The 19,636-nt window shown below is 44.8% G+C and overlaps 2 protein-coding genes across 4 annotated transcripts in view; both read left to right on the top strand.

Annotated features, from left to right (window-relative positions):
* The window catches only part of smurf2 (SMAD specific E3 ubiquitin protein ligase 2), a 31,218-nt gene extending 19,665 nt beyond the window's left edge, over positions 1 to 11,553 (top strand). The window contains exons 8-19 of the mRNA XM_052048151.1: positions 90 to 304; positions 1,371 to 1,455; positions 1,818 to 1,976; positions 2,104 to 2,151; positions 4,208 to 4,409; positions 5,870 to 5,973; positions 6,353 to 6,467; positions 6,601 to 6,779; positions 7,386 to 7,644; positions 8,189 to 8,390; positions 9,126 to 9,201; positions 9,403 to 11,553. Of these exons, the coding sequence (XP_051904111.1) occupies positions 90 to 304; positions 1,371 to 1,455; positions 1,818 to 1,976; positions 2,104 to 2,151; positions 4,208 to 4,409; positions 5,870 to 5,973; positions 6,353 to 6,467; positions 6,601 to 6,779; positions 7,386 to 7,644; positions 8,189 to 8,390; positions 9,126 to 9,201; positions 9,403 to 9,502 (1,744 nt within the window). The 3' untranslated portion in view covers positions 9,503 to 11,553. The remainder of the gene's footprint in view (positions 1 to 89; positions 305 to 1,370; positions 1,456 to 1,817; positions 1,977 to 2,103; positions 2,152 to 4,207; positions 4,410 to 5,869; positions 5,974 to 6,352; positions 6,468 to 6,600; positions 6,780 to 7,385; positions 7,645 to 8,188; positions 8,391 to 9,125; positions 9,202 to 9,402) is intronic.
* A 994-nt stretch (positions 11,554 to 12,547) lies between these two features.
* On the top strand, positions 12,548 to 17,692 carry ddx5 (DEAD (Asp-Glu-Ala-Asp) box helicase 5). 3 transcript variants are annotated; one of them, XM_052049945.1, is made up of 13 exons: positions 12,548 to 12,718; positions 13,330 to 13,507; positions 13,636 to 13,732; positions 13,815 to 13,948; positions 14,031 to 14,096; positions 14,238 to 14,379; positions 14,454 to 14,614; positions 14,699 to 14,871; positions 14,972 to 15,082; positions 15,154 to 15,215; positions 15,288 to 15,347; positions 16,601 to 16,822; positions 16,972 to 17,692. In XM_052049945.1, the coding sequence occupies exons 1-13, from the start codon at positions 12,666 to 12,668 to the stop codon at positions 17,340 to 17,342; spliced, it is 1,830 nt and encodes a 609-aa protein (XP_051905905.1). In that variant the 5' UTR covers positions 12,548 to 12,665; the 3' UTR covers positions 17,343 to 17,692. The 3 variants fall into 3 exon arrangements, 2 of the variants coding, with proteins under 2 accessions (XP_051905905.1, XP_051905906.1); XM_052049946.1 differs by having other exon boundaries at positions 16,601 to 16,835; positions 16,972 to 17,237; XR_007959611.1 differs by lacking the exon at positions 16,972 to 17,692 and having other exon boundaries at positions 15,288 to 16,264; positions 16,601 to 16,804.
* The last annotated feature ends 1,944 nt before the right edge of the window (positions 17,693 to 19,636 follow it).

Below are 19,636 nucleotides of genomic sequence, written 5' to 3' on the forward strand. Positions count from 1 at the left end.
TATTCAAACAAAAAGTCCCTCATCAAAAATGACTTCTTGAGCCTAGTTTTTTTTTCCCCCCTCCCCCATGACACTGTTGTCCACGTCAGATCTGCATCAGAGTACTCAAGCCCCGGGCGGCCGCTTAGCTGCATCGTGGATGAGAACACTCCCGTTAGCACAAACGGAGCCACGCCGACAGCAGCGTTGCCGCCAAACGGCGATGACCAGCGTGCCCAGGAGAGGCGCGTTCGCTCCCAGAGGCATCGCAACTACATGAGCAGAACGCACCTGCACACACCTCCAGACCTCCCAGAGGGCTACGGTTAGTGTCGGGGCAAATTCCAATTCCAATTCGTCAATTCAGAGCCCAAATTGTCCAATTCCTTGGAATTTCCGCGTCCAGTTTATAATGATGATCATCTCCGATTTTTGTAATCCTGAATTGCCGACCTTTGTGCCAAACATCTGCTTTTACTCACTGCGTCGGTTTGAAATGAAGGGATAGAAATGGTATTTCTTTTGCCCTCGTCCACCCCCACGACGACGCCTGTCATAACTTAATGGTATTTCGCTAATTGCTTCGCTCCTTCCTGCCGAGTAAAGCCGCAAGTCCTCCGGCCCTCCTCGTTCAATCCACGAGCCCTCTGTGATGCCGAAGCCCCCACACAAGGAGCCTGGCTCCATTTTAGACAATCTAATTGAATCGATCTCGCTGTTCAAGTCTGGCTGCGGCCATTTGCTCCCCTCCCCCAGACTCTTTCTCTGTTTCTGCACATACGCAAACAATCAAACACATTCATGTCAAAAGTAAACACGCACGCCAGCTGCAGTCCTCCAGACACATCTTTGGGAGTTTTGTTTATCCTCACGGGAATTTTCTTTTGCCGCGGTTTTGGAGCCAGACTTGGAGACGCATATCGTAGCCTTGCGCTCGGTGTCTGAGATTTAGGAGGCTCGGCACCTCTCGAGGCTCGTCTGTCCTTCATCCTCGGATTATGTATTTATTTATTTGCACAATGCTTTTAAAATCTGTCCGAAAGTCTCCTTCTTCTCGTGTAAGCACACACACAAGAGTTGTCGTTTGCAATTTACGGTGCGTTGGTTGCCAGGTTATGTGTAAAACAGGACGATAATCCAATGAGTTAGCAGGACGCCGTCTGGAAGCGCCACCTTAAGAACCGCTTTGTGGCAGGTGATAAATGAGCTCACTTCCTCAAACAAATCAAAAGCACCAAAAAATACGCCCCATCCTCTCTGATATTTCTTACCCTGTAAACCTCCAAAGAATTTCTTCAATTTGTCTCCTTTCGGATGCGAGTTATTATATTGCGTCTTGTGTTGAATTGACACCCCCCCCGCCTCCCCTTTGTTTTAAAATCCTATTACAGAACAGAGGACCACGCAACAAGGCCAAGTGTACTTCCTTCACACTCAGACAGGTGTCAGCACATGGCATGACCCCAGAGTACCAAGGTATGTGACTTCCGGGATTTGGGACTTTATGGCGACAACACGTCACATGACAAAGCCGTTGAGGAGCTATGCACTGCATTCATGTATTGTTAACTTTATAGGCCACCTGGCCGGCTGATTTCATTTCCAGATCCGAATCTGTTCAACGACTAGATTGTCTCTCCACGGTCCAGACGCTTCTATGCTATTTTGCTGTATCAATCACTTAATTCTGGCGTTCAAGTGCTAGCTGTGTCAATCTTAGATTAGCATAGCAATCAACATGGCGTCTCCCTTTATCAGAATGATACTAAAGTGTCTACATGATCTTTTTTTTTTTCAAACTCTTCCAACGTGTTGCTTTTTTTTCTGTCACTTGTCAGAGATCTGAGTAATGTAAACTGTGAAGAATTGGGTCCGCTACCTCCTGGTTGGGAGATACGTAACACTGCCACGGGGAGAGTATACTTTGTGGACCACAACAACCGGACCACGCAGTTCACTGACCCACGCCTCTCGGCCAACCTGCATCGTGTCCTTAAGTAAGTTTTGACCTTTTGTACGCTTACAGTATATCCTTGTGAAATCAAGTCGTGTTAAATTTTGAGAAAAAAAAATGTGGTTCTGTTTTATTTCCTGGACTCAGTTGTCTTTGTTTTGCATTTCCAGTCCAAGCCCGAATGGCTCACGAGGAGGCATTGAAAGTCAGAATGTGAGGTAAGATTTTGTTATTCATTCCAGGAAGCCCCCCCCTCCCCCCCCCCCCGTTGCACACGGCCACACATTCTCTCCTCTTTTTTTCCACTTTCCACGCAAACATCACACATGCTTAAATCCTTGGGATCCTCAAGGCGTTTCGGCGCACTATTCGCCACGTAGCTGGTGTTGGCGAGACATCTGACAGGAGAATCGGAGACAAGGACTACCATCTTACATCCAGGAAATAGCACATGAATGTTAACTCTGTTAATGAATTCTGTGTTTGAGTCACTCCGCGGAGCTTTAGGCATGGGTTTATGTATTTGTGCACGGTCCAAGCCTTTGGTCCATGGTCCAAGCATGGCCCCGGACACATGTTCAGAATGCGCAGCTGTTCAAACACCTCCTGTGCTTTTAACGGCGCTAGATTTACCCGTAGTCCTTTGGCTTCACGAAGATGGAGCGGCGGACGGGTGTCTTGACGGACGGGCCTCCTCTGCCTGACCTCACTCCTCCTCTGTGAAGGGACGGAATGCATTGCAGAGAGATCCGGTTGCTTCTTTTCTCCTTTGCGTGGATCAAAGAACATGCTTGCATTTTCTACTTTTTTTTTTTGTGCCTGTTGTCCAATCTAAAGTCTTAAAAACCTATCTTGGCACGCCACTTTTTTCATAAGCAAGATTCTGCAGAGAAGTTGTTTTTTTTTTATTGTGGTGAAATTGATCAAATTAAATTTCACTTAAGATGCATAATAGTGAATGGCCAAATTTAAGATGATATTTAGCCGCTCAAATCGGTACGTCTTTTATGACGGCTGCTACAAAATCCAGCAGGATGGGGATGATGTTAGGAAATATGTGCGACCTGGAAAAGATATCAAGCGTCACGGAGTTCCATCAAGACATCTGCCTTTTATCAATTCAGGGATTTCGCCCCACCCCAAGCCCCACCCTCTTTCGTCATACCACAAAAATGTTTGACGTATCGTCTTAGTATGTCAAATGTGTCACTTTTAAGGCCGCTTTTTATTTCATTGAGTCTATGTCTCAGCATCCATCCAGCTACAGTATAAATTTCCCCAATGACGTTACAAATCCCACCGGTCAGGGTCACTGAAATCTTGATTCCATACCGGTTTTGATCGTAGCGACACGAGGAGCTGTCACGTCACCTTACATTTGCGGTATCAACATCCTGGAAATTTTGGTTCATTTTGGTGACGTCTCGCAGCCAGCGAATGTCCCAAGAAAAGCGACCCGCGTCCTTTGTTTGCGACAAGGAGAGTCGAGGGCGAGAGATACTTTATAGGTGAAAGTTCGGAAGACGCTTTGTGCCTTTTCTCATCCTTCCCTCCCACCCTTGGAGTTGTCCGCTGGATTTGGATACTGTCAGGCGAGAGCGCTTCCTACTTCCCATCCCTCACCGAGAGTCTAGTCTACAGGAAATAAAAGGATTCAAGTGGAGTTCTTGAGAGTCCTTTGGGGCCCCGCGGCTTTCTGGGCTAACAGGAAGTGATTGAAAAGCCTAACTCAATTCCACTTGGCAGACACTAGAAACTAAGTTGTCAATGCGATTATGGACAACGCAGGCCATTAAGAAGGATACTCGAGAGCAATTGCGGTCTCGTTTAACCTCTGTCAACTGCAGCCACCCTGAGTCTGCCGTCTGTTTTGCCTCTGCCTTTGCACAAAGTAAGTCCTCTCTTAAAAGTTTGGCTGTTCTTCAGATTAACGGACTTGAACTTCTGTCCAAATAATTGTACAAAATAATTTTCCGTTAAATTTGTTTTTTCCTGTAACAAAAATAGACAGCAGCCCCACCTCTTGGTTTTACACGGAATTACGGTTGCATGTGGCCAAGTTACCCCGAAATGGATTTGAAATACTCCAGGTGTATGAAGAGTCTGAATAACTGATATTTATGATGACATATGTTTTTTTATTTATCCGTGCCGATCCCCTCTGTCTCCTACTTAAATTGTAATATCTAAAAACTCCTGATTGATTCTGTCTCTGTGACTTATTTTCTGGTCTGTTCAATCTTCCGTTAAAATTCCATTTCTTTTACCCATTAGTCGTCAGAACCCGTTGAAGGATCAGGTCCAGCAGGCTCTGGTGTCCACGGGTCAGCTCCCAGAGGAGGCAGAGTGTCTCACCGTACCCAAGTACAAGCGAGACCTAGTCCAGAAGCTGAAAATCCTCCGACAGGAACTTTCTCAGCAGCAGCCGCAGGCCGGGCATTGTCGCATCGAGGTATCCCGCGAGGAAATATTTGAGGTGAGGAGGGAATGACGTCACTGCTGTTACCGATCCACCCTTTTGATTATTACACGAGCTTCATAGAACCAACTGACTAATTTTCAGGATCTGATGGATGCTGACTCACAAGTCCCCCCCAAATTACAAATTTTACGAGTCTTATTTGAGTGAGCTTCAATTAGTCTAAACAGAGTAAATTTTACACTTGGAAGAGAGAGTAAGAGTATTTTTTTTTCTCAACAACAGTACTACTCTTGATATTATATTTTCATACAAAATAGTGCTTTTTTTGCGGGGGTGGGGGGTCTTGTACATATAATGCTATGACACAGACAACACAAGTTCTGCTGTTAACTGTTCCGAGTTATTTTTAGTTTTACTCACGCTATCTGAATGTGAACATTTTATCTTGTCTGTGTGTGTGTGTGCGTGTGTGTGTCACAGTCAAACTGCCAGGGGGCATTGTTTGTGGGACTACACACACACACACATACACACGCACGTGGAAGCTTTTCTGTTTCCAATTTGAAGCCGAGCGCTCTCTCAAATGCATTGGCTCGCCAGACGAGTGTTTCTGCTTCTGCCAGTTGCAGGGCCTTTATCAGCGCAACAACACCTGCAATAGACTACACGACCCTCATAAAATATGCGGTGGAATGTGCTGGAACAGCCACGTCTATTAATCGGAACGAAGACATTTTTGTCGGCTGATCTCATCGTGAGAGAGACGGCCGGTAGGGCGACGCACGTCTGAAGGTGGTGCGAGACATAGCCGCTTAGCTTCTCGGGGTCTTCCGAAGCATTAACTCGTGACTGAATGGGCAACTGTTAGCCCGTGGACTGTCGGAGCCTTCTCAATGTGTACTTTTTGGTCTAGATAAGATGATACCTTGACCCCCCCAACCCCCTCACAGCAGCTCTATGTTGTCTGCCCCATCTGAAGGGAAGAGTGGAACGTGGCGGTAAAGGAGCCTGTGTTATGATAGCCTTATGACTGTGTTTATTATAACCGCCCCTAATCCACTTTTAATGAGCCGTGCCCTTAATACGCGAGCCGTCTGCACATGGGATGAACACTTTATTGAGCCGCAGCATGACGGCAACGAACCAATTCGTCAAAACGGGGGATGCGGCACACTGCCACAGTGCGGGACTTTCCAGCCATCTCAAAGGCTGTAGAATTTCTCTTTTGTTTTCGTGTGGTGCATCATTTTCACGACTGCTGCGAGGGTCTACAATTTAATGTTAAGAATTGTACATTGTGACATACGTTTACGTATAAGTTTGGTGTTGCAGAAGTGCAGTCCACATGTTTACATATCCTCGTTTTCCGGAACATGAAAAGTTGAAGCGATAAAGCCACAGATTTGTTTGCATAATTGTTGATGGATCTAATGATGGACTGATTCACTCGAATGTTGTGACGTTGTAGCGTTTTTCTAAATTGTTCTTAATAAGGTTGTATGACCGCACTACAGGAATCCTATCGACAAGTGATGAAGATGAGGCCGAAAGACTTATGGAAAAGGCTAATGGTGAAGTTTCGGGGAGAAGAAGGACTTGATTATGGAGGAGTGGCCAGGTAGGAAAGTTCTAAAAAGTGCAATCCAGACTGAGCCGTGCTGTGAATAGCGAGACATTCACAAGTAATTGACACGCCCTAAAAACCGTTCGGAATTGCCACTGTAAGCCGTAAGATGCTGGCAAAAGCACTATTTTTGTCTGAATAAAGCACCTGAACTCAGTTGAGCATCATTTCTTGGCCCCGAGATGGCAAAGCAATACTACTGGTGTTTCAGATTGAGCACAAAAACCGCAAATCGGTAGCGAGAGGTTAAAAAAATAAGAATAATACTCCTCTGCGAAGAGGATAATTTGAGAATCCTGAACGGCAAATATGCAGGCGTTCCCTGTGCAGTATTTTAGTCAACTTTTTTTTTCTTTGTTTGATCTCTATCCAGGGAGTGGCTCTATCTGCTTTCACATGAGATGTTGAACCCGTACTATGGCCTGTTCCAGTACTCCCGTGATGACATCTACACGCTGCAGATTAACCCGGACTCTGCAGTCAACCCTGTGAGTCATATGCAAAGCGGCACTCAAAAGTCATGGCTTCTGTTGCCGTAAAGAAGATGGTGGCCACCGCAACACGGGAGCAGGTTCCACGTGTAAATCATTTATTCAAGTCGCGCGTGTCCTCTTGGTCTAGGAGCACTTGTCGTACTTCCACTTTGTGGGGCGTATCATGGGGATGGCAGTGTTCCATGGCCACTACATTGATGGAGGCTTTACCCTACCCTTCTACAAACAACTGCTCGGGAAACCCATCACCCTGGACGACATGGAGTCCGTCGACCCGGACCTGCACAACAGTCTCGTCTGGATCCTGTATGTACAAGACACGTTTTTATTGGAAGAAAAAAAAAGATCTCTCTGAGGCTTTTGTATGTTTCATTGAGATGTTAAAAAAATTCGGTTCAACTCACCCACAAATAACGAACAAACAAGTTTGACATTATGAACCAAAAGACTTGATCGGGCCTGGTTGCTGCACGACAGCACCCCCTAGCTTTTATTCTTGAGCAAAGCTGAAGGACTCAGGATGGATTTTTATGGTCTATGTTTTGAGTTTTTTGCATCACTCTTTGTGTGAGGAGTGCTCATCTGCACTCCTCTTTTTGTATTTCGACCACAAATAAAAGCCATCGATAGCAAGACGATGTCATTCAAAAGCACGTTATCACGATAGCGTCTCTAAAATGGCATCAGCGGAAAACCTGCCGCAAAATCACTCGGCTCAATCCAGGCAAAAGGAAGCCCTTTCTTCCAGAGTTTTGATATAATATTGAAAATGGATTCTTTCTCCTCTGTGATTATGTTTTGCCCATATATAAATCAGCATGTATTGTATTGTATTGTATTTCTTTTAAGTATATATTTGTACAAATCCTGGATTGACTTTTAATGGTCATTTAACCTGTCATGACTCCTCAGGGACAACGACATCACAGGCGTGCTGGACCACACCTTCTGTGTAGAACACAACGCCTACGGAGAGATCATCCAGCATGAGCTCAAGCCCAATGGCAAAAGTATCTCCGTAACGCAGGACACAAAGAAAGAATATGTCCGCCTGTACGTCAACTGGCGCTTTCTGCGCGGCATCGAGGCTCAGTTCCTCGCTCTGCAGAAGGGCTTCAACGAAGTCATCCCTCAGCACCTGTTGAAGGCTTTCGATGAGAAAGAGCTCGAGGTACTTTCCTTTTTGTCATGTCAGTTTGATTCAGGAGGACAGTCATTCAGACACAAACGAGAAAAGAGAGTCAGCATGACTCTCAAATATAAGCTCCGATATTAGCTGTTGTTCACGGAGGATAAAGAATATCCACCTGAGTATCGTGATGTTGTCTGTCTGCACATGTTGTTCCGCGTTTCGTGTTCAAATATTAGCTGCTTAAATATTTACAACACAGTGACTGTCAATGCTATTTGTTAGCCCCCGTGAGGCATTTTCCATGAAGTATTAGCATGAAGCTACCGGTGGCGTTCCTAAGGCGAAATGATTTGCTTGTTGTCTTTGTTTTTATGTTTAGCTTGACAGTCAACTTGAAGTGGGAGTGACATTCTCCAATCGGTTGGATCATTTGCATCTTAACTGTACTTTGAAATAATGTTTTGCTCAAGCCAGCTTTTTATTTTACGCTGTACGATCCAATCGGGTTCCGCCTGCGTACCTGATATTGTAGCTTGTGCGCTCATACTTCCTAAATGAACATGTTCCTTTCTTCCTTCCGCAGCTGATCGTATGCGGCCTGGGTAAAATCGACATTAATGACTGGAAGTCCAACACCCGGCTTAAACATTGCACTCCCGACAGTAACATTGTCAAGTGGTTCTGGAAAGCCGTGGAGTCTTTCGACGAAGAGCGAAGAGCCCGCCTGCTGCAATTCGTCACGGGTTCTTCCAGGGTTCCACTGCAAGGCTTCAAGGCCCTCCAAGGTAAAGCAACACTCGTGATGAGAGAATGGGAGTGCTTGTTGAAAGACGGCGTCACCTTGGAATCGGCAACAGAGGGGCCCTGCTGGCAGATAGTGCCGCAGTCAGACAAAGCGCTCAGTCATCGGGAGGACACTTGGAGCTCTTGTTATCTCATGGCCAGCCAATAATAATGTTTACCTTTTTTTTCCGGGGCTAAAACTCGAAAGAGAATGAAAAACCCAAACTTCCCCTGCAAATATGAACTCGCTGCAGTTTTTATGGGTGACCTTGCACTGATTGTGATAAACGGACGTATTGCTGCCATCATGGGACCAGCTTAATGGCGGCCTCTGCTCATCTGGCCTGAGCGTTGCATCCCACTAATTCATTTTTGTTGGCCTCCTGTCCTTGAATGACTCTGAAAAGTCATTCCGAACTATTCAATCCCACCTCATACATCATGGCCTCCTGTCCAATAATCATGCAGCTTTTTTTTGTCTCATGTATGCCAGCTTCGCACATGGCTCGTGTGTCCCACATCAAAACGGATCAATTGATGAATTAGTAAACAATGAAAAATGTGGCATTCATTGACCGAGGCTTGCCGCAGAAGCCGAGTCTTCACATTAGGCCCATCATCACTACAACGACAGCTCAAAACGCGTCTGTATATCTCTAATAATGGTGCAAATGTGGAAGCGAGTGCCCGCTTTGTGGATTTTGACTGAAGCGTTCTTTTATTTTCCTTGAGTGTAGGTGCTGCTGGCCCACGGCTCTTCACTATCCACCAGATTGATGCCAACACCAACAACCTCCCCAAAGCCCACACGTGGTGAGAAAAATGTTTTGAGAAATATTTTTGGAGGTGCCTTCTGCAAGCAAAAGTCATAAAAAAGACAAACAACTTACTTGGTGCTATGGAATAAATGCTCGCGCGACTTGAAATGTCTGTTGTTTGACTCGCTACTCGTTGGTCTCCATTTCCTTGAACTTCTTAAAGTTTCTTAGCACTAATCATCTTCTATTTTTACAGTTTCAATCGGATCGACATTCCTCCGTACGAAAGCTATGACAAACTATATGACAAGTTGCTCACCGCCATCGAGGAGACGTGCGGCTTTGCTGTGGAGTGACTCTGCGATGAGCCAAGGTGCAACAAACGGCTGAAGTCGCATGGTTTGGCGATGATCCCGCACCCTTTTTTTTACACACAAACATCGAACGCTCAATTGCCTTTCTTGTTATGTGGGGGGGAGAAAAAAAAATCTCTGCAGCTGCTAATAACTCAGACTATTTACTAACTTGTGGAACATGCAGGATATTGGTTGGCTCTTCCTCTTTTTCTATGTTCATTCGAGCGTTTTAAAACGACGACTATTCCATGTAGCAAGGAGCACTCTGAACCAACAACCGCAGATACACGCGTGCTTCATTTGCTCGAGTACAGGGTAATTTCATTGATGTATATCATCACCACTTGCAAACATTCATTCTCGACATGGAGTGTGCCTTGGACTGATCACACGGGAGCGAGCGTTCGTGCCCGGCCGACAGGATTACCGCGTGTGCGGATGCAACGATGAGTCTGAATTTGGCGGACAGGTTTTCATCGCTCTCCAAAGACGGCGGCAAGCAACACAGTGAGTGGCTGCACAAACTGCATTCCCATTGTCACTCATCGACCACCAGTTTGTTTGACTGTGTATACATGAACCAAATGCTTGCAATGGGTTATTTTTATATAGTAACGGGGGTAATGGAATAAAATGAGCACATTTCGAGTAGATCTAACTGTTTAAATTATCAAAGGAATTAAGAACAGAAATAAGCTGATTTTCACTCAGTATTTGGGTTTATTTATCACTTTCTAATCTTTAATAGGAGGTATATCTTAGAGGCTCGCAAATCATAAACACACATACACACCAAAATAGCCATTGTTGAATCTTTGTCAAACCGAGCATACCCTTTAAAATATATTGCTATCATTTTGGAGGCACTTCAGTAACATGTTTTGTTTGATTGATTGTTTTTTTTTAACCTTCAATCAACTGCCACTCATCGTGAACAGGGCTTTATGCATGTTTTCAAATGCACGCTTTTGTTCTTCGACTCAAAATTCTTTCAATACCATCTGGTGTTAAATAGTATCCGCATTTGCCTGACTTTGGCGCGCATATACCATATGCCGTATATTGATTGATTGATTTTCGAACAAAGCCCACGTACACAATTGATGCCACCAAAAATAATAATAATAATAATAATGATAATAAAACAGAATAAGTCTCTGGCCACATTCTCAGGGGTCATAATGCGGACCTTGTATTGTTGTTTTTAACAACTACATGCAAATTGACCATTGTACCTTATTTTCGAAATAATAAGCATCCACGTTCATTGTTTCGGCATAAGTGTTGCACGTTGAAACACTTGGTTGGACATGAGCTGAGTGAGATGGCCTCCTGTTACACTCTTCTGTTAATAATGTTCTCTTTACAAGATTGTTTTCTTCCATTCAGCATAAAATTCTTGAGAATGTTTTCAAAAATATGCTGCCTGTTTAGCAATCTCTCTGACCGTGGACTGTTCTTCACATTTGCATACACACACACACACAGAAATTAACTGTTATGTTGTTCTTTAATGTAAACAAGTGTATGCAAAGTGACAAATGTCCTCACATGGTGCTTTGTACAGTAAAAATATATTGTTCATATATGTGGATCAAACAACCTGTAATTTATGTTTAACTTAATTAGAAACTGATGTTGTCCTAATGGGTAGTGGGGGTGAGTTGCACAAAACCAGAGGGAGGTTGCTATGGGTATCAAATTGTGACCGAAAGGCCATATTCATCCACTTAGAAGTCCAGTGCACAAGCAGATCGATCACACTTCCTACAGTACTTTATCCAATGTCGTCTCATTGCTGCCTCTCACTGAAGAATTGAAGTTCTTATCAAACCAGAAATGGTCAAGAGTTGCAGCTCTTGCCTTTTGGTTTTTTGTTGTTGTTGTTTTTTTTTAAGCATGATCCACGAGGACTATTATCTCTCCTTGCTGACTGATGCAATTTGATGTCTGTTAACACTACCATTTTGTAAGAGTATTTAATTTTTGTGTGTAATTAGTTCTAATTAAACTCGCCTTTCTCTAACAGCGTAAGGCCTTGTACAAAGAAACATTGTCTTTCTTCCCATTCTTTCTGTAGTTTGCCCTTTTTCATTTTAGTCTAAGAATTTACAATAGGGCAGTTTGCCTGTTAACATGAGCTTTGGTGATAAGGTGATCACATTTACATGAATGGGATTGTGTGGAAAAGTTTTTGTTAGTTTTCCTTCTTATCTTCTTATCTCACTTAGTGCCCAGTTTTTTGGTAACGTCGTTGTTGTGCCATATACTGTATTTCTCTTAATTGCACATCTCTAGTTTTCTCATGCTACAGTATTCCCGTTTCCTCCCACATTAAAAAAAAAACATGCATTGTAGGTGAGTGATACACTCTAAATTGTCCCTAGGTGTGACTATTAAGTGTGAATGGTTGTTTGTTTGACCTGCAATTGGCTGGCAATTAGTTCATGGTGTACCCCGCCTACTGCTTGAAGAGAGCACGCCTGCGACCCTCGTGAGAATAAACAAAACAGATCATGGATAGATCTATCATTTATTTATTTATTATGTGGTTTAAAAAAAGTTGAAATGATTTAGCTTTATTTTATTTAAACGTGGCATTGGAACATGTTTGTGGAGACTTTATTTAAGAGTACAAAAGTAATGTTCCCAAAGAATAATGAATTAATAATTTTAAACTGTAAACGATAAACCGACTTTAGCATGAAGTGTTCGTCACGTTTGGGTTGGGCCTAGTGATGTCATTGTGTGTGCGTGTGTGTTTTTCCGGAGGCACCGCATTACTTGACTTCGTTTGGAACATATTCATCCGCCATTTCAGTGGTTCTTCGGAGTTAGCTACTCGATGAAACATAAGGCCAAAAGGAAATGTCGTATTTTCACCTTTTTATTTCGTTTCATATAAACACACATTGCAAAGAAACCTTTAGATGTCAACAAGTTAATTTCCTATTTGCTGCTATTTCATGCCGCTGAAGTTAAGGGGGCAAAAAAATAGAGCGGATGAATACGGCGGAAGTCGAACTTCCGCTTGCGATATAAACCGGACCTCCTTTTTCTTTTACCGGCATTTCGTCACCGCCGCCGAGTGTAACGCAAAAAGGCGATTAAACTAGCCTATCTCTTATTTTTGAATTAACGCTCCACAAAAACACTAGTCAACATGCCAGGATATTCCGACAGAGATCGTGGCCGAGACAGGGACAGAGATCGAGGGTAAGTACACCATTTTCGTTTCTTTAAGGCGGCTTTGCCCCTCATGGAAAATGGCCGACCGGGCCGAACCGCGGAAATGATACTGAATACCGTGGGGCTTTGTCAATTTTGACAAAAATCGAACGATTTTTGTTAATACTGAGAAATTCGCCGGGTAAATAACCGTTGCCACGTGTATTCGACGATGGACGCTAAAAGACAGCCTGGCGTCTTTGGGTCCAGGCCTCGTCTGGCCTCGTGCCTGATATGGCGGCTTTCGTTAGCTGCAAGCTACTACTTTGTTCGCTTGTGAGACGTGGTCCTAGCCAGTGAAGGCCAAAGACGGACCTCATCCAGGAAAGTTATTTCACACCCATGGCAAGTCTTGGGTCTTGTTGAACTGCTCGCCCGTCATTGTTGGATATTGATAGTCTGTTCTTTCGCCATGTGGCAATGTCGAAGCACATACAAAATGCCGGCTTCTTTCCATTGTTCTCCTACAGGGAGGAAAGTATATAACAGAACATTTTATCTCAGTGATTCGGTTAAGACGTTTTTCTTCGCGTGGATCGTCGATGCCCTCGACCGAATCGCTTTAATGTGGCTAATTTGTGAGCGACCTTGTGTTTCAGTTACGGCGGCGGCCCTCATCGTTTTGGTGGTGGTGGCCGAGGCGGCGGCGGTGGAGGAGGATCGAAGTTCGGCAACCCCGGTGAACGACTGCGAAAGAAGCATTGGAATCTGGACGAGCTTCCTAAGTTTGAGAAGAACTTTTACCAGGAGCACCCGGACGTAACGAGGAGGCCTTTGGTGGGTTCCGGCACAATGCTAGTTTGTGTTACGCAACACGTGTGTGAGCTCGCTACACGTGTTTGCGTTATGTAATCCACATATGCCCACCGTATTGAATTCTTTTTCATCGTTCTTCACCGCTATAGCAAGAAGTTGAAAATTACAGAAGGACCAAAACGATCACAGTGAAAGGGAGAAACTGCCCGAATCCAATTGTGAATTTCCACGAAGCAAGCTTTCCATGTAAGTGCTGAATAGATTGATGGCTTTGCTTGAAGCTGTTGCACTTGAAAACCTGTCTCAATGTTTTTGTCCTTCAAACCAGCGTATGTTATGGACGTCATCAACAAGCAAAACTGGACAGACCCAACTCCCATTCAGGCTCAGGGTTGGCCTTTAGCACTGAGTGGCAATGACATGGTTGGCATCGCACAGACTGGTTCTGGCAAAACTCTCTCGGTAGGTTGACGTGATTTGAGATTAAATGTGATGGTGTAGTAGTTCTTGAAAGGCGTGTCATTGCTTTGCATCTTCTGTACAGTATCTGTTGCCTGCCATCGTTCACATTAACCACCAGCCTTTCCTGGAGCGCGGTGATGGACCTATTGTAAGTGTTTATTTTGTTTCGAACCTTTTTGACAGATTAGTGTGTTGCTAATCAAAAATGTCTATTAAAATGATGTGGTTTTCCCGCATAACCTGTGTTGCTAGTCGAACCTGTGTGTAAATCCAATATTTCTGTTGTCAGTGCTTGGTGCTGGCCCCGACTCGTGAGCTAGCCCAGCAGGTGCAACAGGTGGCTGCCGAGTATGGCAGAGCTTCTCGCCTGAAGTCCACCTGTATCTACGGAGGAGCCCCCAAGGGGCCGCAAATTCGTGACCTTGAGAGAGGTGAGCTGTTGATTAAAATGGCGCGGAAGGCTGGGTATCTCCCGTTCTCCTAATTGTTTCCTTTCCCGCCAAAGGTGTTGAGATCTGCATCGCAACTCCAGGCAGGCTCATTGACTTCCTTGAAGCAGGAAAGACCAACCTGCGCCGTTGCACCTACCTCGTATTGGACGAGGCTGACAGAATGCTGGACATGGGATTTGAACCACAGATCAGGAAAATTGTTGACCAGATCAGAGTATGTTTCGAGTTGTCCTTTGCGTGTCGGAATCCAATTTGGCCTGTGTTGGTTTGATCAGTGCCGTATTTGTCTTTATTGCAGCCTGATCGTCAGACGCTGATGTGGAGCGCCACCTGGCCGAAAGAGGTGCGTCAGCTGGCTGAAGACTTTCTCAAAGACTACGTGCAAATCAATGTTGGGGCCCTGCAACTCAGTGCAAACCACAACATCCTTCAGATTGTTGATGTGTGCAATGATGGCGAGAAAGAGAACAAGTTAGTACACGACACAGTGACGCATCATTAAAAGGCTGAACTCATGGTGACAATCGAGCATAAAATTGAATTATCATCTTCTCCGCCCTCCCAAAAAAAGACTCATCCGTTTGCTGGAGGAAATTATGAGCGAGAAGGAGAACAAGACTATCATCTTTGTAGAGACAAAGAGGCGATGCGATGACCTGACAAGAAGGATGAGGCGAGACGGGTAGGTTGGGAAGCATTAAATAAGCACTACTCTCGGGCAACACGTGAATGAAATGCTCTTGAATTGTTCAGATGGCCAGCAATGGGAATCCACGGAGATAAAAGCCAGCAGGAGAGAGACTGGGTTCTTAATGGTGAGTGTACTCTTAGTTACCAGTTGACCATTTACAAACCGCAGCGTCCCAACATCTGTTTGTTTGTTCCAGAATTTAAATATGGAAAGGCTCCCATTCTGATCGCTACAGATGTTGCATCTCGTGGTCTAGGTCAGTATCCCCCGTAAAGCACTGAAGTGTTTTGAATTTTTTAGAGGAAAGTATATTGGCTTTCTTTAACTCTTCTGCTTCTCTCTGAGTCTCTCCCATGGGCCTAAGGAGCAGTGTTTATGGCAGGGCCTTGGCATGACAAGCCCAGGTGTCCAGAGGGGGAAGGAGGATTCTTGGAGATGTCCTGACTGGCGAGGCACGGGTCTCCCAGTCGTGCACATAAGCAGAGGTGTCAAGGTCCGAGTGCAACATACAACGCGCTGGCCTAACTAAAAGCGGGGAAGGCCACAGTTCCTCCCCTCCACGCTCGACTGTTCTCTGGCAACGGTTTGGACTGTGTCACACACCCAGGCTCTGTAACTGTCCCAGCTGAAAGCCCCGTCGCGTTGTCTGGACAAAAGCGAGTCCCGGGTCGTTCCTAAGGTGCTTTCGGTTGCGTAGGCCTGTTGTAAAGCATGGGTGGCGTCGCTGTTGCAGTTCAACTCGCGTCGGACGAGCAGCTTGTAAGATCGATTGGAATCTCACCTCTGCAGTAACATGGCTACTGGCGCTATAGGTGACAGTGGGACATGCTAGTTGGACAAATTCCAAGCTCACACTCCTCCCTCGCCTGCGTTTGAAAAGTCATGTCGAGACCTGCCAACGAGAGACTGTGTGATCACTGGGATTAACTTGGCCCTGGCGACTGGGGTGCGCTGTTTGTAGGCATCCTGCAAACCAGTTCACATCTCCACGTTGTTGCCTAGAGACTGCCGTATGAACTTAGTAACCTCACCAGTGTACGTTGACAAATGGACATTGAGTCAATCACTGACACGAGGAGGCAGTAGTGAGCATAGTAGCCCTACTGTGTAGACAATGTTGGGGGGGGTGCGCTGCGATGGGAACGGACTAGTGAATGCACGCTCCAATGAAGGGTAAGGCTTGTGATCTGCTTTTTGATGGTTTGGTCACAACTTGGAGGACATCTGTGGATTTTTTTTTTTTGTATCGTTTTTTTCCCCCCCTCTCCTCCTAATTCCCCTCAATTAGAAGCGACTGGAGTGTGCATTGTTTCTCTCTTCCCACTGTAGTCTCACCATACGTTTGAGTGCGGCTTTTTTAACGAGTGATTTTTCAGCCCTTTTTACATTCCCAACCCATGACGCAACTAACAGTGCTTTGTTTGATCTGGTTGTTGTGGTGGCGCTGGCGCACGCCTTTGTGTGCTGTCCTCCTCTGCCCTTTTGCCACACCGCACCACAATCTTACAGATGTTGAGGACGTGAAATTTGTCATCAACTTTGACTACCCCAACAACTCTGAGGACTATATCCACCGCATTGGCAGAACGGCCCGTAGCCAAAAGACTGGCACTGCCTACACCTTCTTCACTCCCAACAACGTGAGGCAGGCCAGCGACCTCATCTCTGTTCTACGCGAGGCCAACCAGGCCATCAACCCTAAGCTCCTCCAAATGGGTGAAATCAGAGGAGGTAAATCAAATTGGTGAGATACAGAAACTGTGCTGTCAAACGCAGCCACTTTATTCCTCTGCCATAGGCCTTTTTTTTTTTAAGGGTACATTTGGTTGAGTTCAACATACCCCAGGGGTCCCATTAATACTTCTCTGCTATCTTTGCAGGTCGTTCAAGGGGAGGCAGAGGTGGTGATTTTGACCGCAGGGATCGGTATTCATCTGGAAGGCGAGACTTTGGCAATTTTAGGGACAGGGATAGCAGTAGAGGTTATGACGGCGGACCAAACAAAAGCTTTAGCACAAATACGCAGAATGGAGGTTTTGGGGGGGACAGCGGTGGCGCCAACAGTTTTAGCAGCGGCTACAATGGCAATGGACAGTCGTTTAACCAGCAGCCGGCATCCTTCCCACCTCAGAATAACTTTCAAGCCCAGCAGAATGGTGGTGCCACTCAACCCTCGTTCCCCTTCCCCCAACCACAGCCCCCTCAGATCCCCCTTGCGCCGTACCAAATGGCGCCACAATTCCCTCAGTAAACATGCAAAGTAATTTATTGCGGCTTTGATTTTTAAGTTGCCTTCCTAATTTAGGTTGGGTGTCTTTTTTGTTTTGTATTTACACAACATGGTTACAAACATCTCTAACCTAGTGAGCATTTTAAGGTCTGCGGTGCAAACAGTTGCACATATTTTTGTTTGTTTGTTCCCCCCTCCGCCACTCTTGCTATTTAATTTGTTACATTCCTCTGTAATGTTTAGTTATGTTTTGTACTAAGTAATTTCAGGAGTACTGTCTTTTCACGTGTATCCTTGAAAGTGATGTTACCTCCCACCATGGAAGTGCACTGCATGATCTTTACAATAAAACCAAAATACGTTGGACTTTGTGCTCTTTTGTTTGAAATAATCGTTGCCATATTCGGCCACTGGGTGTCATCAGACGTTTACAGTTGGTAAGCGGAAGTAACTATTGAACGTTTGTTTTGGCGATCCATATGTAGCCTTGTCAAAAATCGATTTCAAATTTGTATGGTTTCGCAAAGGCTTTTACAGTGCGGTACAAAGGCGGCAATTTGGATTTTTGTGGGCGTAATTCTGACGATTGTATTCAATGTTCATGGAAGGATTCAGTGGTACTGTATTGGAGTCATTTATCAGTTGAGCCCCCCCCCCCCCCCATACTCATTATTCGTGCTGCCTGTCCTGTAAAGTATGCTGCTCTCCCGTTCCCATTTGTTGCCCACCCCCGTGACTGTATGAATGTGGGTGTGTTTTTAGGAGAGCTCGTTGCGTGGGCGTGCATGCGACACACCTACAGCAAGCATGAGCCGGAGCAGCATGCTCGAGTCGCACCATTTCCATTGAGGCATTCAGTCACGTTACGGCGCTTGCCGCTGCCCACTTTATCAACAGCAACTTGTATCTTTCCGTTTGCTATTTATTTTAAAATTGAATACACGAACTGCTTGATACGATAATGGTCTTAATACAGCGTAAGCTTGATTCACACTGAGAAATTGAAAAAAAAACTTCGCTTCTGTGTGTAGCACAAATCCACAGATGAGCTTTACGTTCCGTTCTGAAAGTTCTTTCAGTAATGCTCATCCAAAAGTACACAAATGCCGGTGAGCTGCCATGTCATAATTGCTGATAGTAATCCGTATGTTCAGCTGACAAGTGACTCGTTCTTCTACATTCCACGGCATTTGTGTGCATGCATGCAAGCTCACTTTTTTGGAAATGGGTCACATCTTGACGTGAACTCGTCAGAAACATGTTTAGTATTTTGGGGGTGGGGACCTTCCACATCTTTGTATTCTAAAGACTAAAATGTCATAATCTCTCAATTTTTGCTGTCATTGATAATAACAGTAATCAACATTTAATTGTGGTTTACCATTTCAGCCACTTTACAACTCATTTTCACGACGAAACGTGTCATTCATGTCACTGTGCACCTCATCCGCATTCTCCGCAGGTGAGACCGACAACCGTGCTACAGCGACTAACAAGAACCTCTATCACGGGGAAAAGGTTGATTGTCGCCTGCAGGCTCATCGTGGCTCAGACAGGTATATTTTAATTCGCACCGTATTGATGAGAATAATTCTACACGTTTGAATTTTACACAACAATATTCATATTGTATTTCGATCACAAATCAAAATTAGAATGGAATTTGCTTTCAAGATCACACATTTGTGTTTATTTGAATAAGTGTTAGAGCATAAATAGTTGACGTGAACAAAAAAAGGACCAATAAGCAAGGGCATCCAACATTCGACACTTTACGCTGACTGAGTCAGTTTATCAAATGTTAAGACAGCAAGACATGAGCAGCTAACTTGTTACTTCCGGTTAGCGCTCTTACTTTAAAACCTGTTCACACCACTTCCGATGCCTTACTTAGACTGATATTAACTCAAAGACTGGTTTTCCCGCCATGTTTTATTGCCGTTACAAGTGATACAGTACAGTACTTGTGACTCGGCTATACCTTTGTAGCGTGTTTTGTACAGCCAATAACTTTACATTAGAAAGGTGTTTGTTGTCAGCAAATTCGGCAAGTGGAAAATGAAATGTGAATGTGATAGGGGTGAAAACATTGTCAACCGGGTATGTTGAAAATAGTTTCGACTGTATGAGATTTTATACTTTTGGGGGCATCCGGAAACCCCATTGCCCGAGGCAATTGCTTCTGTTTGCCGAATGCCAAGTCATAACATGCAAACCAAACCAACTTGACTTTTGTTTCTTCATAGTGACGGGCGGCTCAGAATTTGATGACTTGTGGTTCAGAGCAGAAATGCTCTTATGTGTGAATTACTTTA

Source organism: Hippocampus zosterae, chromosome 17, assembly GCF_025434085.1.
Source record: "Hippocampus zosterae strain Florida chromosome 17, ASM2543408v3, whole genome shotgun sequence".
NCBI lineage: Eukaryota > Metazoa > Chordata > Actinopteri > Syngnathiformes > Syngnathidae > Hippocampus > Hippocampus zosterae.

What these genes read in the sequence shown, in the direction of transcription:
- ddx5 (XM_052049945.1), top strand. Translation starts at nt 12,666, where the DNA reads ATGCCAGGATATTCCGACAGAGATCGTGGCCGAGACAGGGACAGAGAT. An exon ending in GTTCTGGCAAAACTCTCTCG is followed by an intron (nt 13,949 to 14,030) that starts GTAGGTTGACGT and finishes TCTTCTGTACAG; the next exon opens with TATCTGTTGCCTGCCATCGT. An exon ending in TGTTGCATCTCGTGGTCTAG is followed by an intron (nt 15,348 to 16,600) that starts GTCAGTATCCCC and finishes ACAATCTTACAG; the next exon opens with ATGTTGAGGACGTGAAATTT.